This window comes from Symphalangus syndactylus, chromosome 11 (genome assembly GCF_028878055.3).
Source record: "Symphalangus syndactylus isolate Jambi chromosome 11, NHGRI_mSymSyn1-v2.1_pri, whole genome shotgun sequence".
Taxonomy (NCBI): domain Eukaryota; kingdom Metazoa; phylum Chordata; class Mammalia; order Primates; family Hylobatidae; genus Symphalangus; species Symphalangus syndactylus.
The window spans coordinates 55861300-55878826 of NC_072433.2; the positions used below are offsets into that span (position 1 = coordinate 55861300).

The following is a 17527-nucleotide window of genomic DNA, read 5'->3' on the forward strand; positions in this document are numbered from 1 at the left end:
AGCCAAACTTGCCCCCAGGCACACAACAGGAAACAGCCTGGGAGGTGGAAGAGTGCCTCCCTCCCAACTCTGCTCCTGACTTACTCTGTGACATGGGAAAGTCCTGGCTCCTTTTTGCATCTGAGACCTCTCATCTGTAGAACAAGGGCTGGGGGCTCAGTGACCCCCAAATTCCCTCCCTACAGCTCTCCATGGCCTCTGGCCTTTTCCTCCCAGTGCCGGTACATCCCTGCCTCTGAGCTTCCCATATTGACATTTTGCAAACAGCAGCTGCCACAGAGACGTTGCCAGCCCCCGAGGTCCCAGTCCACATCATCTACATGATTCAACATGCTCGGTATCAGGGGGCCTGTCACCCATCTCACAGCCAGCGGCCACTGCGCTGTGCCTTATTGATTTGATGTATTAAACGGATGGATTCTTTGAGAAAAAAAATGTTTTCTCTTGAAAGGCCATTGTGTCTTGAGACTTCATATGACTTTGCAACAATTCCCCTCTGATCCCCGTAAAGGTTTTATTTGTCCAGTGGCTGATAATGCACTTGTTCCAGGCTTCCTAATCCTCCTTGGCTACTTCACTTTAGGAATAACAACGGTAACAGCTAATGGGCACTTTAGACAGGACAGGTGTTGTCCTAAGCACCTACTCAGTAATTAACTCACTTAATCCTCACAACAGTCCATGGGCTGGCTGCTTCATGTATACCCAATTTGCAGATGAGAAGACTGAGGTTCAATAGCGATGTATTCCTTTTCCCAGTCTCACATCTAGTTATTGATGGAGCTAAGGTCACCTGGTCCAGGTCCTCAGTCTTTCTCGGTGCCTTACCACCTCTTATTACAATTGCTGGCCAGGGATGGTGGCTCATGCCCATAATCCCTGCACTTTGGGAAGCCAGGGCTGGAGGATCACTTGAAGCCAGGAGTTTGAGACCAGCCTGGGCAACAGGGTGCGACCTTGTCTCTAGAAAAAATAAGAAAATTAGCTGCATGAAGTGGTGCATGCTTGTAGTTCCAGCTACTTGGGAGGCTGAAGTGGGAGGATCGCTTGAGCCCAGGAGTTCAAGGCTGCAGTGAGTCATGACTGTGCCACTTCACTCTAGCCTGGGAGACAGAGTGAGACTCTGTGTCTTAATAAAAAATGAAAATAAAAAATTAGCTGGGCATGGTGGTGCATGTCTGTAGTCCCAGCTACTCGGGAGGCTGAGACAGAAGAATCTCCTGAGCCTGGGTTGAAGCTGCAGTGAGCCTTGATTGTACCACTGCATTGCAGCCTGGGTGACAACCTGAGACCTTGTCTCTAAAAAAATAAAAAGGAAAAATTATTATAATTGTGAACAATGACACTTATTAGCAATAAATAGTCAACTTAACTTCCTTCAACTCTTTCCAAATGTCGGGCTTGTGTGATTTACAGGTATTGTCTCATTTACTGCGTGCAACAAGTCAATTATGCCCATTTTAGAAATGAGGAACCCTACGGACAGAGGACCACTCAATGTCACACAGCCGAGACACGGTTCCCACCCATGTTTTTTCACTCAGTCAAGGATCTGGCCCTGGACGCTCTCTCAGCAAGGGAGGGATCCAGAGCGAACGGGAAATCATTCCTGCAAACCCATCAATCCCAGCAATGAAGGGTCAGAGTTGGCATCACAAAGCTGTTTTTTAAAAAGGCAAAAAGTGCAGCTAACAGGATCAGCTGTCACCTCCTGGCCCCGCACCTGATGAGAAATCATTTCATTTCTTCTGCCCCCTGGAGGTCACCTGTTCTTTGCTGCAAATTGAACCATTAGTGCAAGTTTCGGAGACTTGGGACAATCATCCCCACCATTAGGGAGTCTTTCCCGGCATCACTAAGGCAAGGCTCTGCTGCGCCTGCTGAGAGACTGTCTGTTCTGATTTCCTGTCCTTCCGCGAGCTTGCATTCCACAGCACTAAGAAGAAAAGTGGGCATTCATCACAGGCCAGGCATTCTGCATTGGTTCCCGATTGTTTAATTATTCCCATACCACCTTTTATTTGCCTGATGCCAACACCTACTTTTCTTTTCTAGCATTGACTTAGTTTTTCCTCAAGGTGACTTTTTTTTTTTTTTTTTTTTTTTTTGAGACCGAGTCTCCCTGTCACTCAGGCTGGAGTTCAATGGCGCGATCTCGGCTAACTGCAACCTCCACCTCCCAGGTTCAAGCGATTCTCCTGCCTCAGCCTCCCACGTAGCTGGGATCACAGGCACACACCACCACACCTGGCTAATTTCTGTATTTTTAGTAGAGATGGGGTTTCACCATGTTGACCAGGCTGGTCTCAAACTCCTGACCTCAGGTGATCTGCCTGCTCGGCCTCCCAATGTGCTGGGATTACAGGCGTGAGCCACTAAGCCTGGCCAAGGTGACTCATTTTTTTTATTTTTGAGACAGGGTCTCGCTTCTGTTGTCCAGGCTAGAGTGCAGCGACAGGATCGTAGCTAATTGCAGCTGCAACCTCCTGGGCTCCAGTGATCCCTCCCACCTCAACCTCCCAAGTAGCTGGGGCTACAGGCATGTGCCACCATGCCTGGCTAATTTTTAAAATTTTTATAGAGATGAGGTCTCGCTATATTGCCCAGGCTGGCCTCGAACTCCTGGGCTCAAGTGATCCTCCCACCTCGGCCTCTCAAAGCGCTGGGATTAGAGGCTTGAGCCACTGCATTCGGCCTCATTTTTTATATGTACATTTAAAAATGGGACTTTAGATTCCTGGTTCTCAAACTGGAGTGCATATCAACATCACCTGTAGGGCCCATTCAAACACAGAATGAGTCCTACTCTCAGAGTTTCTGATTCCACAGGTCTGGGCTGGGGCCGGAGAATTTGCACCACAAGTGCTCAGGTGAGCCTGGTGCTGCTGGTCGGGCACTCAGTGTGTGCTGAGGCCACTGGCTTGGATCACCACTCTCACTGGAAATCAGAGTGCCTTGCATTAAAAAAAAAAAAAAAGATCAGTCACTGAGGGTCCCTGCAGAAAGCAGAATCCCCCAAATAGTTCAACTGAAGACACTTTAATGAAAGAACTCCTTACGGAGGAGTGGGAAGGGTTAAGAGAATCTGAGGCCAGGTACGGTGGCTCACGCTTGTAATTCCAGTGCTTTGGGAGGCTGAGGCAGGAGAATCGCTCGAGCCCAGGAGTTTCAGACCAGCCTGAGCAACATAGTGAGACCCTGTCTCTACAAAACAATTAAAAATTAGTGAGGTGTGGTGGTGAGTGCCTGTAGTTCCAGCTACTTGGGAAGCTGAAGTGGTAGGATCGCTTGAGCCCAGGAGGTTAAGGCTGCAGTGAGCCATGATCCAGCCACTGCACAATGCACTCCAGCCTGGGTGATAAAGCAAGACTTTGTCTCAAAAATAAATAATTAATAGTAACAAATAATAAAAAAATGTTATTCAATATGGCTATAAACTATGGAAGATTCTGAGCCAGAGACCAGCCTTGTCTTTGCTTTAAAAAATTGACAAGTGTTAGAAAGGTGTTAAGGACTTATTAGCACCACACAGAGATTCTTTTGATTGAGACAATAAGAATGTTAAAAATCAGGGGAAAGAGAATCACTTTTTCACTCTTTGGTTCTGACAATTTAACGTTGTGACTCAACACCACCTTAAAGCACTTGTCCCCTGGTGGAAAACAGGAATGTGTAGCTCACAGCCCCCAGTGGCACCCAGCTTCTGGGACTTATTCACCAGCTTACACTCAGCACTGGGGGAGGGCTGCTGCTGGGGATGGGGGCAGGTTGGTGTACATCCCCTGGCATGTCCAGCCTGTCTCAAAGCTGGGCGCAGGTGGGCTCTGGTGGCCAGGGCAAGCCCCCAGGCAGAGAGACACAGGTGCCAGCAGGTGGAAATATGCCCCCAAGGGCCGTGGGCAGGCTGGGGGCACCGCACCGGCTGTGTCTGCCACACTTTCACAGCCCCCTGTCACTGCTCCCTCCCCTTAAGTATTGATGTCCCCTGGAATCCCACCTCCCACATGGGTTCAAAGGCATCCTGTTGGCTCTGACTACCTTCTGACAATCATAGCAGATACACGGGGAGTGCTGAGTCTTGCCAGTGCCCCCCACCTGTCTGAGCTCCAGCTCATGGACATCCCTGCTGGATGTTCCACGGCTCATGTAGACTCTGCATGTCATTGTCCTCCTGCCTTAGCACTGTTCCATGCTCACCGAGGAATGCCATCATCTGCTCACGTGTCCAAGCCAGGAACATGGCACCAGTGTGGCCTCCTCCCTCTCCTTTGCCACCAGATTCATAGGTGCACAGCCCACTGAGTCCACCCCTCAGGGGTTATCAGTTTATCTACTTGTCCTCATTCCCACTGTGGCCACAGTCCGGGCCACCGTCACCTCTTGCATGGAGTGCAGCGGAAGCCTCCAGGAACTCTTTCCATCCTGTCCATCCATTCTTCACCTTCCTCTCAGCATACAGGGTTCCCTGGCTAAGCCCCTCACCTGCCCCTGAACGCAGGTCAAGTCCAGCTTCCCCAGCCTGGCTTCCAAGAATCCTCCAGATTGCCTTCTTTACCCTGTGGCCTCCTTCCCCGTCATGCCTGGTGGCTGGCTGGCACAGGATCCCTAAGAACTGAAGGGCCATTCCATCCCACTCAGCGGCCATCCTCTTCTGGACACCTGGTTACAGAATGGCTTGGGACTCCGGAGAATATCTTGAATGAGAGCCTTGACTAGGGAATCCTACGCCCCACAGCCAGACAGGCTGCAGCAACCTGCTAAGAGCGGGAGAATATGGTTTCCAAGTGGACACCTTGTTCTGATGACAGCCTCCTTGCTGACCATGGTTCCTGGAGTCAGAGAGGCGTGAGTGTGAATCCAGACTATGCCACTACCTAGGTGTATAGAGCAATTGCTTAATCCCTTTGAAGCTGAGTTTTCTTGTCTGCAAAACGGGTGATACATTGCTACCTTGCAGGCTGTTAGGAAGATTAGGGGATATAATCCACATGAATTTTTGTGTCTGAGATCAGATTATCTAGAGGCGCAGGGTAAGATGAGGATTTGGGTGCAAAGTCATTGGTGAAGGAAATGCTCCCTGGGGAGACTGGTAAGGGAACTGAAGCTGCAGGACAGGGAAGGGGGAAAGGAAAGCAAAGGATGGTGTCAGGTCAGTCCGGCCCCATGGGGGCTTTGTAGTGTGGGTCACAGCTCAGAGGTGTCTTAGCCAGAGCCACAGGACAGGACCCTGCTGGTCAGTCATGCGTTGATGGCGGCTAAGAGGGAAATGTAAGTTCCCAGTCATTTTCTGAACAAAGATAGAATAAATGGGCTCCGGTTGCCCAAAGACAATCCTCCAAAGACAGAAACTCTAAAAAGAGAGCCTAGGAGATTGGGCGGGACACCAACATCCTCTTTTTTGACTTGGCACATAATAAAGACCTCATAACTGTCAGCCTTTATTGTGACAATTATAACAACAAGAACAATCATTATTGTTATTAATTTCCTTGGCTGGAGTGGGCTGAAACTCGCAGATGGATGCTCCCGAGCCCAGTAAGAAGATAAGGAAATAAATCTAGCAATCTAGCTGGAAAAGCACAACTCGGCCGGGCACACCTATAATTTCAGCACTTTGGGAGGCCGAGGTGGGAGGATCACTTGAGGCTGAGAGTTTGAGACCAGCCTGAGCAACATAGTGAGACCCTGTCTCTACAAAAATAAAAAATAAAAAAATTAGCTGGGCATGGTGGCACTTACCTTTAGTCACAACTACAATGGAGGCTGAGGCAGGAGGATGGCCTGAGCTCAGGAGTTAGTGGCTGCAGTGAACTATGATCGCGCCACTGCACTCCAGCCTGGACAAAGAGCAAGATTCTGTCTCAAAAAAAATCTATATATCTATATATCTGTATATCTATATCTATATCTATATCATCTATATCTATATCTATATCTATATCTATATCTATCTGTATCTATATCTATCTAAGCACAAGCCAGCCGGGTGCAGCTCAGTCCTGTAATCCCTGCACTTTGGAAGGCCAAGGTGGGTGGATCGTTTGAGGTCAGGAGTTCGAGACAAGCCTGGCCAACATGGTGAAACTCAATCTCTACTAAAAATACAAAAATTAGCCGGGCACGGTGGCAGGTGCCTGCAATCCCAGCTACTCGGGAGGCTGACTCAGGAGAATTGCTTGAACCTGGGAGATGGAGGTTGCGGTGAGCCGAGATGGTGCCACTGCACTCCAGCCTGGGTGACAGAGTGAGAGTCTGTCTTAAGTAAATAAATAAATACAGCACCACAACACTGCCAGGCATCGGGGTACCCGTGCCTATTTCCCCATGGTTAAGTTACTTCCGGAGCATCCCCACCTCCAAGCTCTGGCCCATCTCCCATCACTTTTGAAAGAGCAGAGCTGGGCCCTGCTGTGAGGGGAGGTGCGGGGGAAGCGTCCTGGCCCGGGGCCCAGGTGGGCAGGGTTGAACGCACCCCCTGGGGTGTGGGGGCTGCGTGGGGGAGGCAGCTGAGTCAGTGAGCAGCGCCATGATGAAGGGCAGTCCCTGCCAGCACCAACAGGGGCTGGAAACCCAGTGACAGGAGCATCAGCAGCTCCAAGGTAAAGACTGTTGGGTTGGGGATGAAACCTGCTGGGGGCGGCCACCCTCCTGCAGGCTCAGCGCTCTCTGAATTTCCTGCTTCGCTCCCTGCTGCCTGGTGGGCCTTGGGTCAGTGAAGGGCTCGGAGACTGTGAGTGTGCGGTGCCAGGGGGTTTTTTAACAACATCCAGGCTGCCAAGAGCACATTATTCTCTTACAAAAATCCAAGGAATTGCCCAGGAGATGTGATATTTGGGTTGGGGGGGTGGGGGAAGAAAAGAAAAAAAGGGAAGAAGAGGAAAAGAAAAGTTCTCTGAAACTCTAAAAGCGCTGTTGTGCTAGGAATGACAGTGGGTGTGTCAGCATCTGGGTTCTTCGTCAGAGAGCAGGTAGGGACTCAGAATTTACTGTTTATTTGTTTTATTTGATAAATAGTATCTCTTGGATGTCCCCAGGACATTCCAGGTAGAAGGAACAACTTGTGCAAAGGCAGAGAGCTAGAAAAGGACATGTTTGACAAGAAAAGCTGCAGATAAGGACTCCTGGTTGTGATGGAAATTCTCCTCAAACTGGCATGGGCAAAGACAAAGAATTAATTGGTTCACGTGATTGAAAGAACAAAGGACTGGCAGCTTCAGGCATGGCTGGATCTAGGGGCTCAGACAATGTCATCAGGACGCAATCTTCCTCCATCTCTTGGCTCTGCCTCCCTTGGCACTGGGTTCACTCTCAGGAAGGCTCTTGCCATTTGGTGATTCAGTCAATTCCGTCTTTACATCCTTCTAGCCTCAAACCTGGTAGAAATAAAAGGCTTCTAGGGCTCGGCGTGGTGGCACATGCCTGTAGTCCCACTACTTTGGGAGGCCAGGAGAGGATGATCACTTGAGCTTAGGAGTTCGAGACCAGCCGGCGCAACACCGTGAAATCCCATCTCTACAAAAAATATAAAAATAAGCTGGGCATGGTGGTGCATGCCTGTAGTCCCAGCTACTCAGGAGGATAAGGTGAGAGGATCACTTGAGCCCACGAGGTGGAGGTTGCAGTGAGCTATGATTACACCACTGTGCTGCAGCCTGGGTGACAGAGTGAGACCCTGTCTCAGAAAGAAAAAGAAAAGAAAAGAAGAAAAAGAAAGAAAGAAAGAAAGAAAGAAGAAAGAAAGAAAGAAAGAAAGAAAGAAAGAAAGAAAGAAAGAAAGAAAAAGAGACAGAAGAGAGAGAGAGAGCACTTCTCTTTCCCAGTAGTTCCTGCAAAAGTCCTGAGGTTGAGTCTCATTGAATAGACTTGGGTCATGGGTCCATGTCTGACTGCCCATGCCTGGTCCGTAGTTCCTTCTCTAAAGTGTGGGTCTTGGGGGACCACATGACTAGTGTGACCTGGAAGGCAAGCCATGGGGATGTGTTCCTAGTTCCATCTTCTACTGGCTACTTTTTCTTTCAGAAATCATATGTACCCTCACAATTTCATTTCTCCCTGTTGACTCTATCTTTAACCTTGACCTCGTCAAGAGCCCCTGGGCTGTTATTTCTAGTCCCCATTGGATATATCCTCATTATATTCTTCTAAAAAAACTGTAATAGTACAAATGACTTGAGCTCTTACTATGTGCTATTCATAAGCTCCTTACATTGCTGTGCAACTGAATCCTCACATCACCACAACACCGCAAGACAGGCGTTATTACCCCCATTTTATTTTTTTTATTGTTTGAGACGGAGTCTCACTCTCTCACCTTGGCTGGAGTGCAGTGGTGCTATCTCGGTTCACTGCAACCTCCGCCTCCTGGGTTCAAGCGACTCTCCTGCCTCAGCCTCCCGAGTAGCTGGTATTACAGGTGCATGCCACCACGCCTGGCAAATTTTTGTATTTTTAGTAGAGACGGGGTTTTACCATGTTGGCCAGGCTGGTCTCAAACTCCTGACCTCAAGTGATCCATCTGCCTCAGCCTGACAAAGTGCTGGGATTACAGGCATGAGCCACCGTGCCCGGCCATTACCCCCATTTTACAGATGAAGGAACTGAGGCATAGAGAAGTTCACTCCTGAACCAATGATTGGAGTTGGAGGGACATGGCACTCTGACTGGCTAGACCTGAGTCATGTCCCCAGCATGGAGCCCAGATGTGGGTCAGCTGCAAAGGATCCATGTAGACAGATAAGAAAGAGTCTCTCCCGCTAAAAAGCATGCAGGAATCATTATAATATGGGTAGGAAAAACAGCAGATGGCCCCTAAACTAGATGGCAAATGATGGTAATCCAATTTGGACCAATTTGTAGGAAAAGGGAGCTGTGCTATCTCAGGGAATACAAAGAACATTTGAACTGCCAAACTACTGGAAGGACAGGAGTGCAGGTGGCCTTCAGGAACAGTTGGAACCAGGTGCTCACGTGGTCAGAATGCTCAGACTCTCATCCGAACTGCTCTTTCCTGGTCTATTTCAGTGGTTCTAAGCGCAGGTTCCTAGAGGAAGACTTTGATTGGTCAATTATAAGTCAGATAATCATACTGGACCAATCAGCTATGCCAGGAGGGCAGGACCTCACTAGAACATAGCTGACTGGGAGAACCACAAGGTTGAAGTGTGGGAGTAGCAATGATGGGTTCTAGAAAAAATGTGGGGTAGGATATTGGGCAGATAAAAGTGTAGGTGTGCCTTGAGGGCAAGCCTGCTGTGTGTGTGAGGTGGCATACTTAGAGCTGCAGGTGGCCAGGTGTGGTGGCACATGCCTGTGATCCCAGCACTTAGGGAGGCTGATGCAGGCAAATAGCTTGAGCCCAGGAGTTTGAGAACAGCCTGGGCAATATGGCGAGATCCCATCTCTATAAAAAATAAAAATTGAGCTGGGTGTGGTGGCGCACTCCCATATTTCCATCTACTTGGGAGGCTGAGGTGGTAGGATGGCTTGAGCCCAGGAGTTTGAGGCTGCAGTGAACCGTGATTGCACCACTGCACTCCAGCCTGGGTGACAGAGCGAGACCCTTTCTCAAAAAAAACCCACAAAAACAAACAAACAAACCAAAATGTATAGTTGGAGCTAACACAGAACCTTGCACTAACTGGCCTAACAATACAGCAGTTTGTCTCATGAAGCCCAGAACAGGGCAGCTCCCAGGGCTGGTGGTTGGTCTGATGAGGCCATTGTTCCATCACTCTTCTCTGCGTCTACAGTGTCAGCTTCACCCTAAACTGGTGGCGGCAAGCTGGCTCTCAGTGGTGATCATCTAACCCATGAGAAAGAAAGGGAGCCCTTGGTCCAGCCACAGGATAAAAGTTCTTCCCCAGTAATGGGCATCCAGAGAATGCTGACTTAAGCTTCGGTCCCTGAGCCGGCCCCTGCAGACAAGGATGGGACGGCCATGACAGGCTTCCATCATCAATCAGGACCTCCCCCAGAACCAGGGTCTGTTCTAAAATGACTTGCTACCCTCTGCTGTTGTGGGAGGAATAGGCACAAGGTAAGTCCATCTTGGGTGGCCCCTCATCTCACGGCCTCTCTGCCTCTGTTGGACAGGGGTCCTGTGGCTGTCTGTGGTCTCCGAGGTGCTGTACATTCTGCTGCTGGTGGTTGGCTTCAGCCTCATGTGTCTCGAGCTCTTCCATTCCAGCAATGTCATCGACGGGCTCAAGCTCAATGCCTTCGCGGCTGTCTTCACGGTGCTCTCAGGTAAGACATGGCCAGTCCTGTGGCCTCTCGGAGCAGAGGCGAGAAAGGGTGCTGCCCTTGGAGTAAGCCCTGGTTGTACCAACTGGGAGGCATTGGACAAATCGCTTCTCTTCTGTGAGCCTGAGTTTTACCATTTGTAAAAAATGACCAATGCATATTGACTGAGCATCTAGTATGTGCCAAGCGCTGGACCAGGTACTAAAGTTATAGTAATGAACAAAAGCAGGCAGTCCCAGACCTCAAGGAGCATAACACGTGTGGGAGGGAGAGGCAGATGAACTTGAGATGTCTTCAGGATATCAGTGCCACATAGTCTGTGATGGATTGGATTTGCAATGTCAGGGAGGGAGGTGGTTGTGCAGAATAGGCTGACTGTGCAGCCTTTCCCTGGGATATAAAAGAGAAGCCACTTTGGGGTGGAGGGCACATCGCTCCTCTTCCCGAGCTCATCTGGCTTTGAGAACTCCACGTGGAGATGCTGCATTGGAAGTCGAATGATCAAATACATCGGGAAGCTCAAGGGCAAGTGTGTGTTGGGCAGGGATTGTGGGGAAAGGCCTCAGAGCCAGGGATTTTGAGGGTTTCAGGAAGAATGGGGCAGTCAACTGCATCATAGGACTCAGGAAGACGGAGACAGATGATTCCAAGCAAACACTTAGATTTAGCGGGCAGGTGCCCAGGGTTGCCACAGCAGATCCAGGTCATCAGGGGTTAAGCTGGGATTACACAGGAACGGAATAAAGGAAGCCTATAAACTAAAACATCAGGAGGCCTGGCAGACAGAGCAGTGGCTTGGCTGTGTAAGACATTTGTTCTTAAAAAGCTGAGGGTAAATTGAATTTCTTTAAATTTAATCCTATTCTTCACGCATTGGAAGAACTCTCTATTTAATGAAACCAAAACGATGAGCCTCTTGGTAAGGGAAGTAATCTCTCCTAATTGAGGTATGTACATTTGACAGAGGGATCTTTCAAAGAATAGAGCTGCATTCAAGAAATTAGAGCACATGCCATAGATCAAAATGTGCCAATCTGTCATCCCCAGGATGTGGGCAATCCAATCATCACAGTAAAGAAAAGAAGAAAAATAGAACAATTGTCACAACATACAGACAATGTGGGATTTGGCCTCCATGCACCCCATCCCCGTGCACCCCATCCCCAGCTGTCCAAGGATGGAGAGCTTGTTTATTCTTTTTTTTTTCCCCTCCATCTTTTATTTATTTACTCAACCAACATTCACTGAAGGCCTAACTGGGCACTGTGCTTGTTTGGGGGAGTTGAAGGAAAAAGACTCAGTCCTTGCCCTCATGATGCCTTTCTCTCTCTCTCTCTCAATTTTTTTTTTTTTTTTTGAGACAGGGTCTTACTTGGTTGCCTAGGCTGGAGAGCAGTGGTGCAATCACGGCTCCCTGCAGCCTTGACCTTCAGGGCTCAAGCGATACTCCCATCTCAGCCTCCTGAGTAGCTGGGATTGTAGGCAACTCCCGTCTCCCCCACCATACCCAGCTAATTAAAAAAAAATTTTTGTAGAGATAGGGTCTTGCTATGTTGCCCAGGCTAGTCTCCTACTCCTGGGCTCAAGTAATCCTCCTGCTTCAGCCTCTCATAGCACTGGTATTCCAGGCATGAGCCACCACGCCTGGCCAAGTTTGTGATCTTGTGGAGAGACGTATTCATCAGACGATTCTAACATGGTATGTTGACCTCTATGGACTGGGTGTGTTAACAGCCCTGAAGGAGGGGCACCCACATTTGCCCAGGGAGTGGGGATGAGTGGGGTGGGCATGGGGAAGGCAACATTTGAGTGAGACTTGGAAAATAAGTAAGAGTCTGCTTGGTGGACAACTTGAGGAGGGCATTCCAGGTGGAGTGGACAGCATAAGCAAAGGCCTGATGATGCGGCATATTCTGGGAACTTCACATAGCTCAGAATGGTGGGAAGACTGGGAGTAGGGAGAGGAGGAATGTTGAGAGATGAAGCTGGAGAGCTTTGTGAGGGTCTCAGTGCTTTATAGAGGTCTTTGGATTTTACCATATAGGCAACAGGGAGCCACTGAAGAGTGTGGAGCAAGGGGCAACACGGTCAGGTTTGCATTTGGGGATTGTATTAGTCCATTCTCATGCTGCTAGTAAAGACATACCCGAGACTGGATAATTTATAAAGAGAGAAGTTTAATGGACTCACAGATCCACATGGCTAGGGAGGCCTCACAATCATGGTGGAAGGCAAATGAGGAGCAAAGTCATGTCTTACATGGTGGCAGGCAAGAGAGCGTGTGCAGGGGAACTGCTCTTCATAAAAGCATCAGCTCTCATGAGACTCACTATCAGGAGAACAGCATGAGAAAGACCCGCCCCCATGATTCAATTACCTCCCACTGGGTCCCTCCCATGACACGTGGGAATTATGGGAACTACAGTTCAAGATGAGATTTGGGTGGGGACACAGACAAACCATATCAGGGATGATCTCTCTGGGTTCAGGGTGGAGCACAGATGAAGTGGAGCAAGAATGGAGGTGGGGAGGCCAGCCAGGAGGCTGCAGGAGTCATACTGATGCAAAGCAACAAGGCCCAAGTGGAGAATGGGTGAGGACAGGGACAGGTCCACCGTGCAGGAAGTAAAGTCAGCGGGGCTTGGGGACTGGTTAGGAGAGGCAAGTAGGAGTGGGTGGTTAGGGGAAAATAGAGTCAAGGTCAAGGGTTTCTAGCTTGGAGTGCACAGAATTCAGGAGGTCCATGAACCCAGTTGGGGGAAATAACATCTTTATTTTTCTAACATAAAATTAACTGTCATTTAGCATTTCCTCCAACAAATCACAGTAGTGGGGATGAGACCCATGATATAGTCACCAATAGTAATCTCTACGTTTCATGAAATCTCACCACAGCTGCAGCTATCTCAAAATGCGCTCCTTCAAAAGTATGATACTTGGCCGGGTGCGGTTGCTCATGCCTGTAATCCCAGCACTTTGGGAGGCCAAGGAGGGCAGATCATGAGGTCAGGAGTTCGAGAACAGCCTGACTAACATGGTGAGACCCAGTTTCTGCGAAAAATACAAAAATTAGCTGGGCATGGTGGTGCACACCTGTAATCCCAGCTACTTAGGAGGCTGAGGCAGGAGAATCACTCGAACCCAGAAGGTGGAGGTTGCAGTGAGCCGAGATCGCACCACTGCACTCCAGCCTGGGTGACAGAGCAAGACTCTGTCTCAAAAAAAAAAAAAAAAAGTATGATACTTATTAAAGTTTCCACTGAATCTCGTTTCATATGTTAACAAAATGGCACATAAAATCCTATACAACAGTTTGTTTGAATATATTGCTAACTGTATTTCAATGTAATTGATTTTTTCTGTACTATGTATTTCATTTTATCTAGTGGAAAACATTATTCTGAGAAGGGGTCAGATGGTCAGAGGGACCTGGGAGATCCCTCAGCTGTCCTTTGGCTTGGAATAGGGTGAGCAGTGGTCTAACCAAGATGGGGAAGAAGGGGAAGGGGCTGGAGAGGAGATGATCAGTCTGTTTCAGACAGTTTGGGCATGATGTCTCGGGGGCACGCATCCAGTCCCCTCTCCTTCATCAGTGGATTCACCTCTCCTTTTCTTCCCCTGCACCAAGCATCAAAAAATCCCCTCCATTTTTCCAAGCATGCAGCTCTTCCCCCAACCTGCTCACTCCAGCCACACAACAAAAGTTTGTCGTTGACCACAGGGAGCCACCACCGGTTCTTGCAAGCAGTCTCCTCATGGGGCAGGAGGTGGGGGACTCTCCTCCACCTCCAAGGGCTTCTCAAAGTTTCTACCCCTCAAGAAAACAAATAAACCAAGCCAGGTGTCCTCCTAGTGGGGAGACCCACCGTGAAAGCAAATAAGATTGTCTCCATAATTCCAGGCAGATAAACAATCCAGGCTCAGGGAGGTTAATTGGCTTGCCCAAGGTCATGCAGCTGGTCATTGCAGAGCTGGGATTAAACCCAGCTCCAGTTAGCTTCAAAGCCCTGTGCTCTTTTCACAGACTCACACTGCAGGAGTGACCAGATGGGAGGACGAAGATTTTAAGTCTTCAGAAAACAGTAACTGAGAAGTATGTAGCAGCCAGATGATGGAATAAGACTGAGGTAGCAAGTGGTGGAGAGAAAGGATTTTGTATTCATGCCTGGGAGAAGATAAACAGCAGAGACACAACATGAGGAGATAAATTTTGAGGCTGCTGCTGAGAGCTGGGCATCTGGCCAGGAAGACATGGGAGGCTGGTCTTTAGGGAGCCCCTTGGAAACAGGGCAAGGGGTGGTGAGGGGCTTGGAGGAGGTGGAGAGGGCTTCTGCTCTGCTCCTGTGGGAGGGAAAGTGCTGCTTTCTGTCTAGGAAGAGCTGGCAGGCAGGGTTGGGCAGAGGCCAGCAGCCAGGTCCATCTGGGGAGTTGCTGGACCAGCTCAGCCCAAGGTCAATGCCTTCTGGGGTGGTGGAGAAAGCAGAGACTGGGGCAGCCCTTCCTCTAACCAATTACAGTCAGCCCTCTGCAGCCATGGGTTCCGCATCTGTGGATTCCACCAACCCCAGAGGGAAACCATTTGGGGGAAAAAAAAAGCACAAAATAACAATACAACAATAAAGACAATAAAAAATACGTAAAATAATAATACAATAAAAATAATAAATAAAAATAATACAAATTTAATAACAATACAACAACTATTTACATATCATTTACATTGTACTAGATTTTACAAGTAATCTAGAGATGATTTAAAGTATACAGGAGGATGCATGTAGGTTATATGCAAATATTAAGCCATTTTTTAAAAGTTAAAAAATTTATTATTATTTTTAAAGACAGGATCTTGCTCTGTTGCCCAGGCTGGAGTGCAATGGCACAATCATGGCTCACTGCAGCCTCGACCTCCTGGGCTCAAGTGGTCCTCCCACCCCAGCCTCCTGACTAGCTGGGACTACAGGTGTGTGACATCATGCCCAGCTAATTTTTTTAATTTTTAAATTTTTTGTGAAGATGAGGTATTGCTATGTTGGCCCAGGCTGGCCTTCAACACCTATCCTCAAGCAATCCTCCCTCCTCAGCCTCCCAAAGTGCTGAGATTACAGGCGTGGGCCCCAAATTATATCAGGGACTTGAGCATCCTTGGATTTGGTATCTATGGGGAGTCCTAGAACCAATCCCCTGTGGATACCAAAGGACAACTGATTTATAATTCATTCATTCATTATGATTAATCACAATAGCCAGCATTGACTGAGATGTGATAAAGGCTGTCTCCTTTGACCCAGTTTGAATCAGGCCCCTCTGAGTCCTCCTTCTGACTAGACCCCGATCTTGGGCTCTGTCCTTGGTCCACTCAGTCCCGTTTTAGCAAGAATCCTGCTGGATCCGTTTATCAAAAACCCCCCACCATTGATATCTGATCAAATTCCTCCTCCCTCACCCCTGATTGTGTTATCACCCTGGCCTGCCATCAGCAAAACCCTGTTGAGTCAGTTTAGCCAGAACCCCCTTACCCCTGAGGCTTCCTCATAGTGATTTTCATCTGTGAACCCCACCCTCCTCCTCGGCTATGAATCCCCACTTGTGTTCAGAGTTGGGCCCATGCAAATCCCCATGGCGGTGGTCCCTCTTCAATAAGTTCCCCTTACTGTTTTTACCTAAAGTGTTTGGATAAGTTTTTCTTTAACAGGTTGGGTATGATGGCTCAAGCCTGTAACCCCAGCACTTTGGGAGGCTGAAGGCAGAAGATCACTTGAGGCCAGGAGTTTGAGATCAGCCTGGGCAACATAGTGAGACCCTGTCTTTATGAAAAAATAAAGTAGCTGGGCATAGTGGTGTGAGCCTGTAGTCCAGTTCCAGCTTGATATGGTTTAGTTCTGTGTCCCCACCCAAATCTCACCTTGAATTGTAATAATCTCCTCATGTTAAGGGCAGGACCAGATGGAGGTAACTGAGTCACGGGGGAGGTTTCCCCCATGCTGTTCTTACGATAGTGAGTGAGTTCTCAAGAGATCTGATGGTTTCATAAGGGCTTCCTCCTTTGCTCAATACTCATTCTCTCTCCTGCTGCCATGTGAAGAAGGGCATGTTTGCTTCCCCTTCCACCAGATTGTAAGTTTCCTGAGGCCTCCCAAGCCATACAAAACTGTGAATTGATTAAACCCCTTTTCTTTATAAATTACCCAGTCTTGGGTATGTCTTTATTAGCAGTGTGAGAACAGACTAATACACAGCTACTCAGGAGGTCAAGACAGGTGGATCCTTAAGCCCAGGAGGTTAAGGCTGCTGTGAGCTATGATCATGCCACTGCACTCCAGCCTAGACAACAGAACATGACTCTGTCTCTCAAAAACCATTTTTTTTTCGTTAACAGATGCTACTATGCGCTGGCCCTGGGGTAAGCCTGCCACATGTGTTAATCTCTTTACTTCTCCTATAGCATTACATTCATTCTACAGATCGGAAAACTGACTTGCCTGCAGCCACATAGCTAGTAACGTGTTGAACCCTAGAGTCTGCCATGGTGAAGTGCTCTGAGCAGGGCTTTGCACCCAGGACTTCAGGTTGTTATCATTATTATTATTCCCAGCTGCCTTTGAATAAACTGAGGGACAGATCTGGCCCCAGGGTCCCACACTCTCAAAATGAGCCTGGGGCAATTTGAACAGATATCAAGGGTGGGCAATTTTCAAGGCTGGGGCCCAGGGGCTGGAGTTTGGATGCTTCAGTGAAGGGAGAAAAAGGGTCAAGGCTGTCCCCCCACTCAGTGTTGCTGGCAGCAGAGGGTTATATAGGAAGGTGGCCCCCCGGGCTGAGGGACAGGGTGGAGGAGGGGCAGGGGAATGGGAAGTTGGAGGTGGTGACTTCTGGCTCCCTTGGTCACCTTCTCCAGCTTGCACAGGGCTTGGAGCTCATGATATTTCTAGGGATGCATGAAATGTTTAATTTTGACTTCTTTTACAACCAGAAGAAAAAAATAATATAATAATAATGAAGATATAAAAATGCATCTAGACAGGGTCATATTTGTCTTTATACCATTACTGTCATGAAAGGTCAATCTTAATACATCTTTTATGGAGGAACAGGTCTACGATGGCAAAAGTACCCACGGCCCATAAAAGTCATAATGTGGCCCTGGACTGGACCACGGCCTTTCTCTTGCTCTCCCAGCAGAGCAAGACTAATTCGAGACCAGGGATGGCTCAGGCTGCCCATGTCCCCACTCCCCCCAAGTCCTGTGACTTCGGTCAAGAGGTGTTGGGGAAGACAGGGCTCT

General features: G+C 48.6%; 1 protein-coding gene across 4 annotated transcripts in view; it reads left to right on the top strand.

Moving 5' to 3' along the window:
- The window catches only part of GSG1L (GSG1 like), a 271064-nt gene that overhangs the window by 167338 nt on the left and 86199 nt on the right, over window positions 1-17527 (top strand). For 2 of the 4 annotated variants that reach the window (XM_055297734.2, XM_055297735.2), the window contains one exon: window positions 10093-10245. The exons of the other annotated variants lie outside the window; for them this stretch is intronic. In XM_055297734.2, coding sequence (XP_055153709.1) covers window positions 10093-10245 — 153 coding nt within the window. The remainder of the gene's footprint in view (window positions 1-10092; window positions 10246-17527) is intronic. 4 annotated transcript variants of the gene reach the window in all.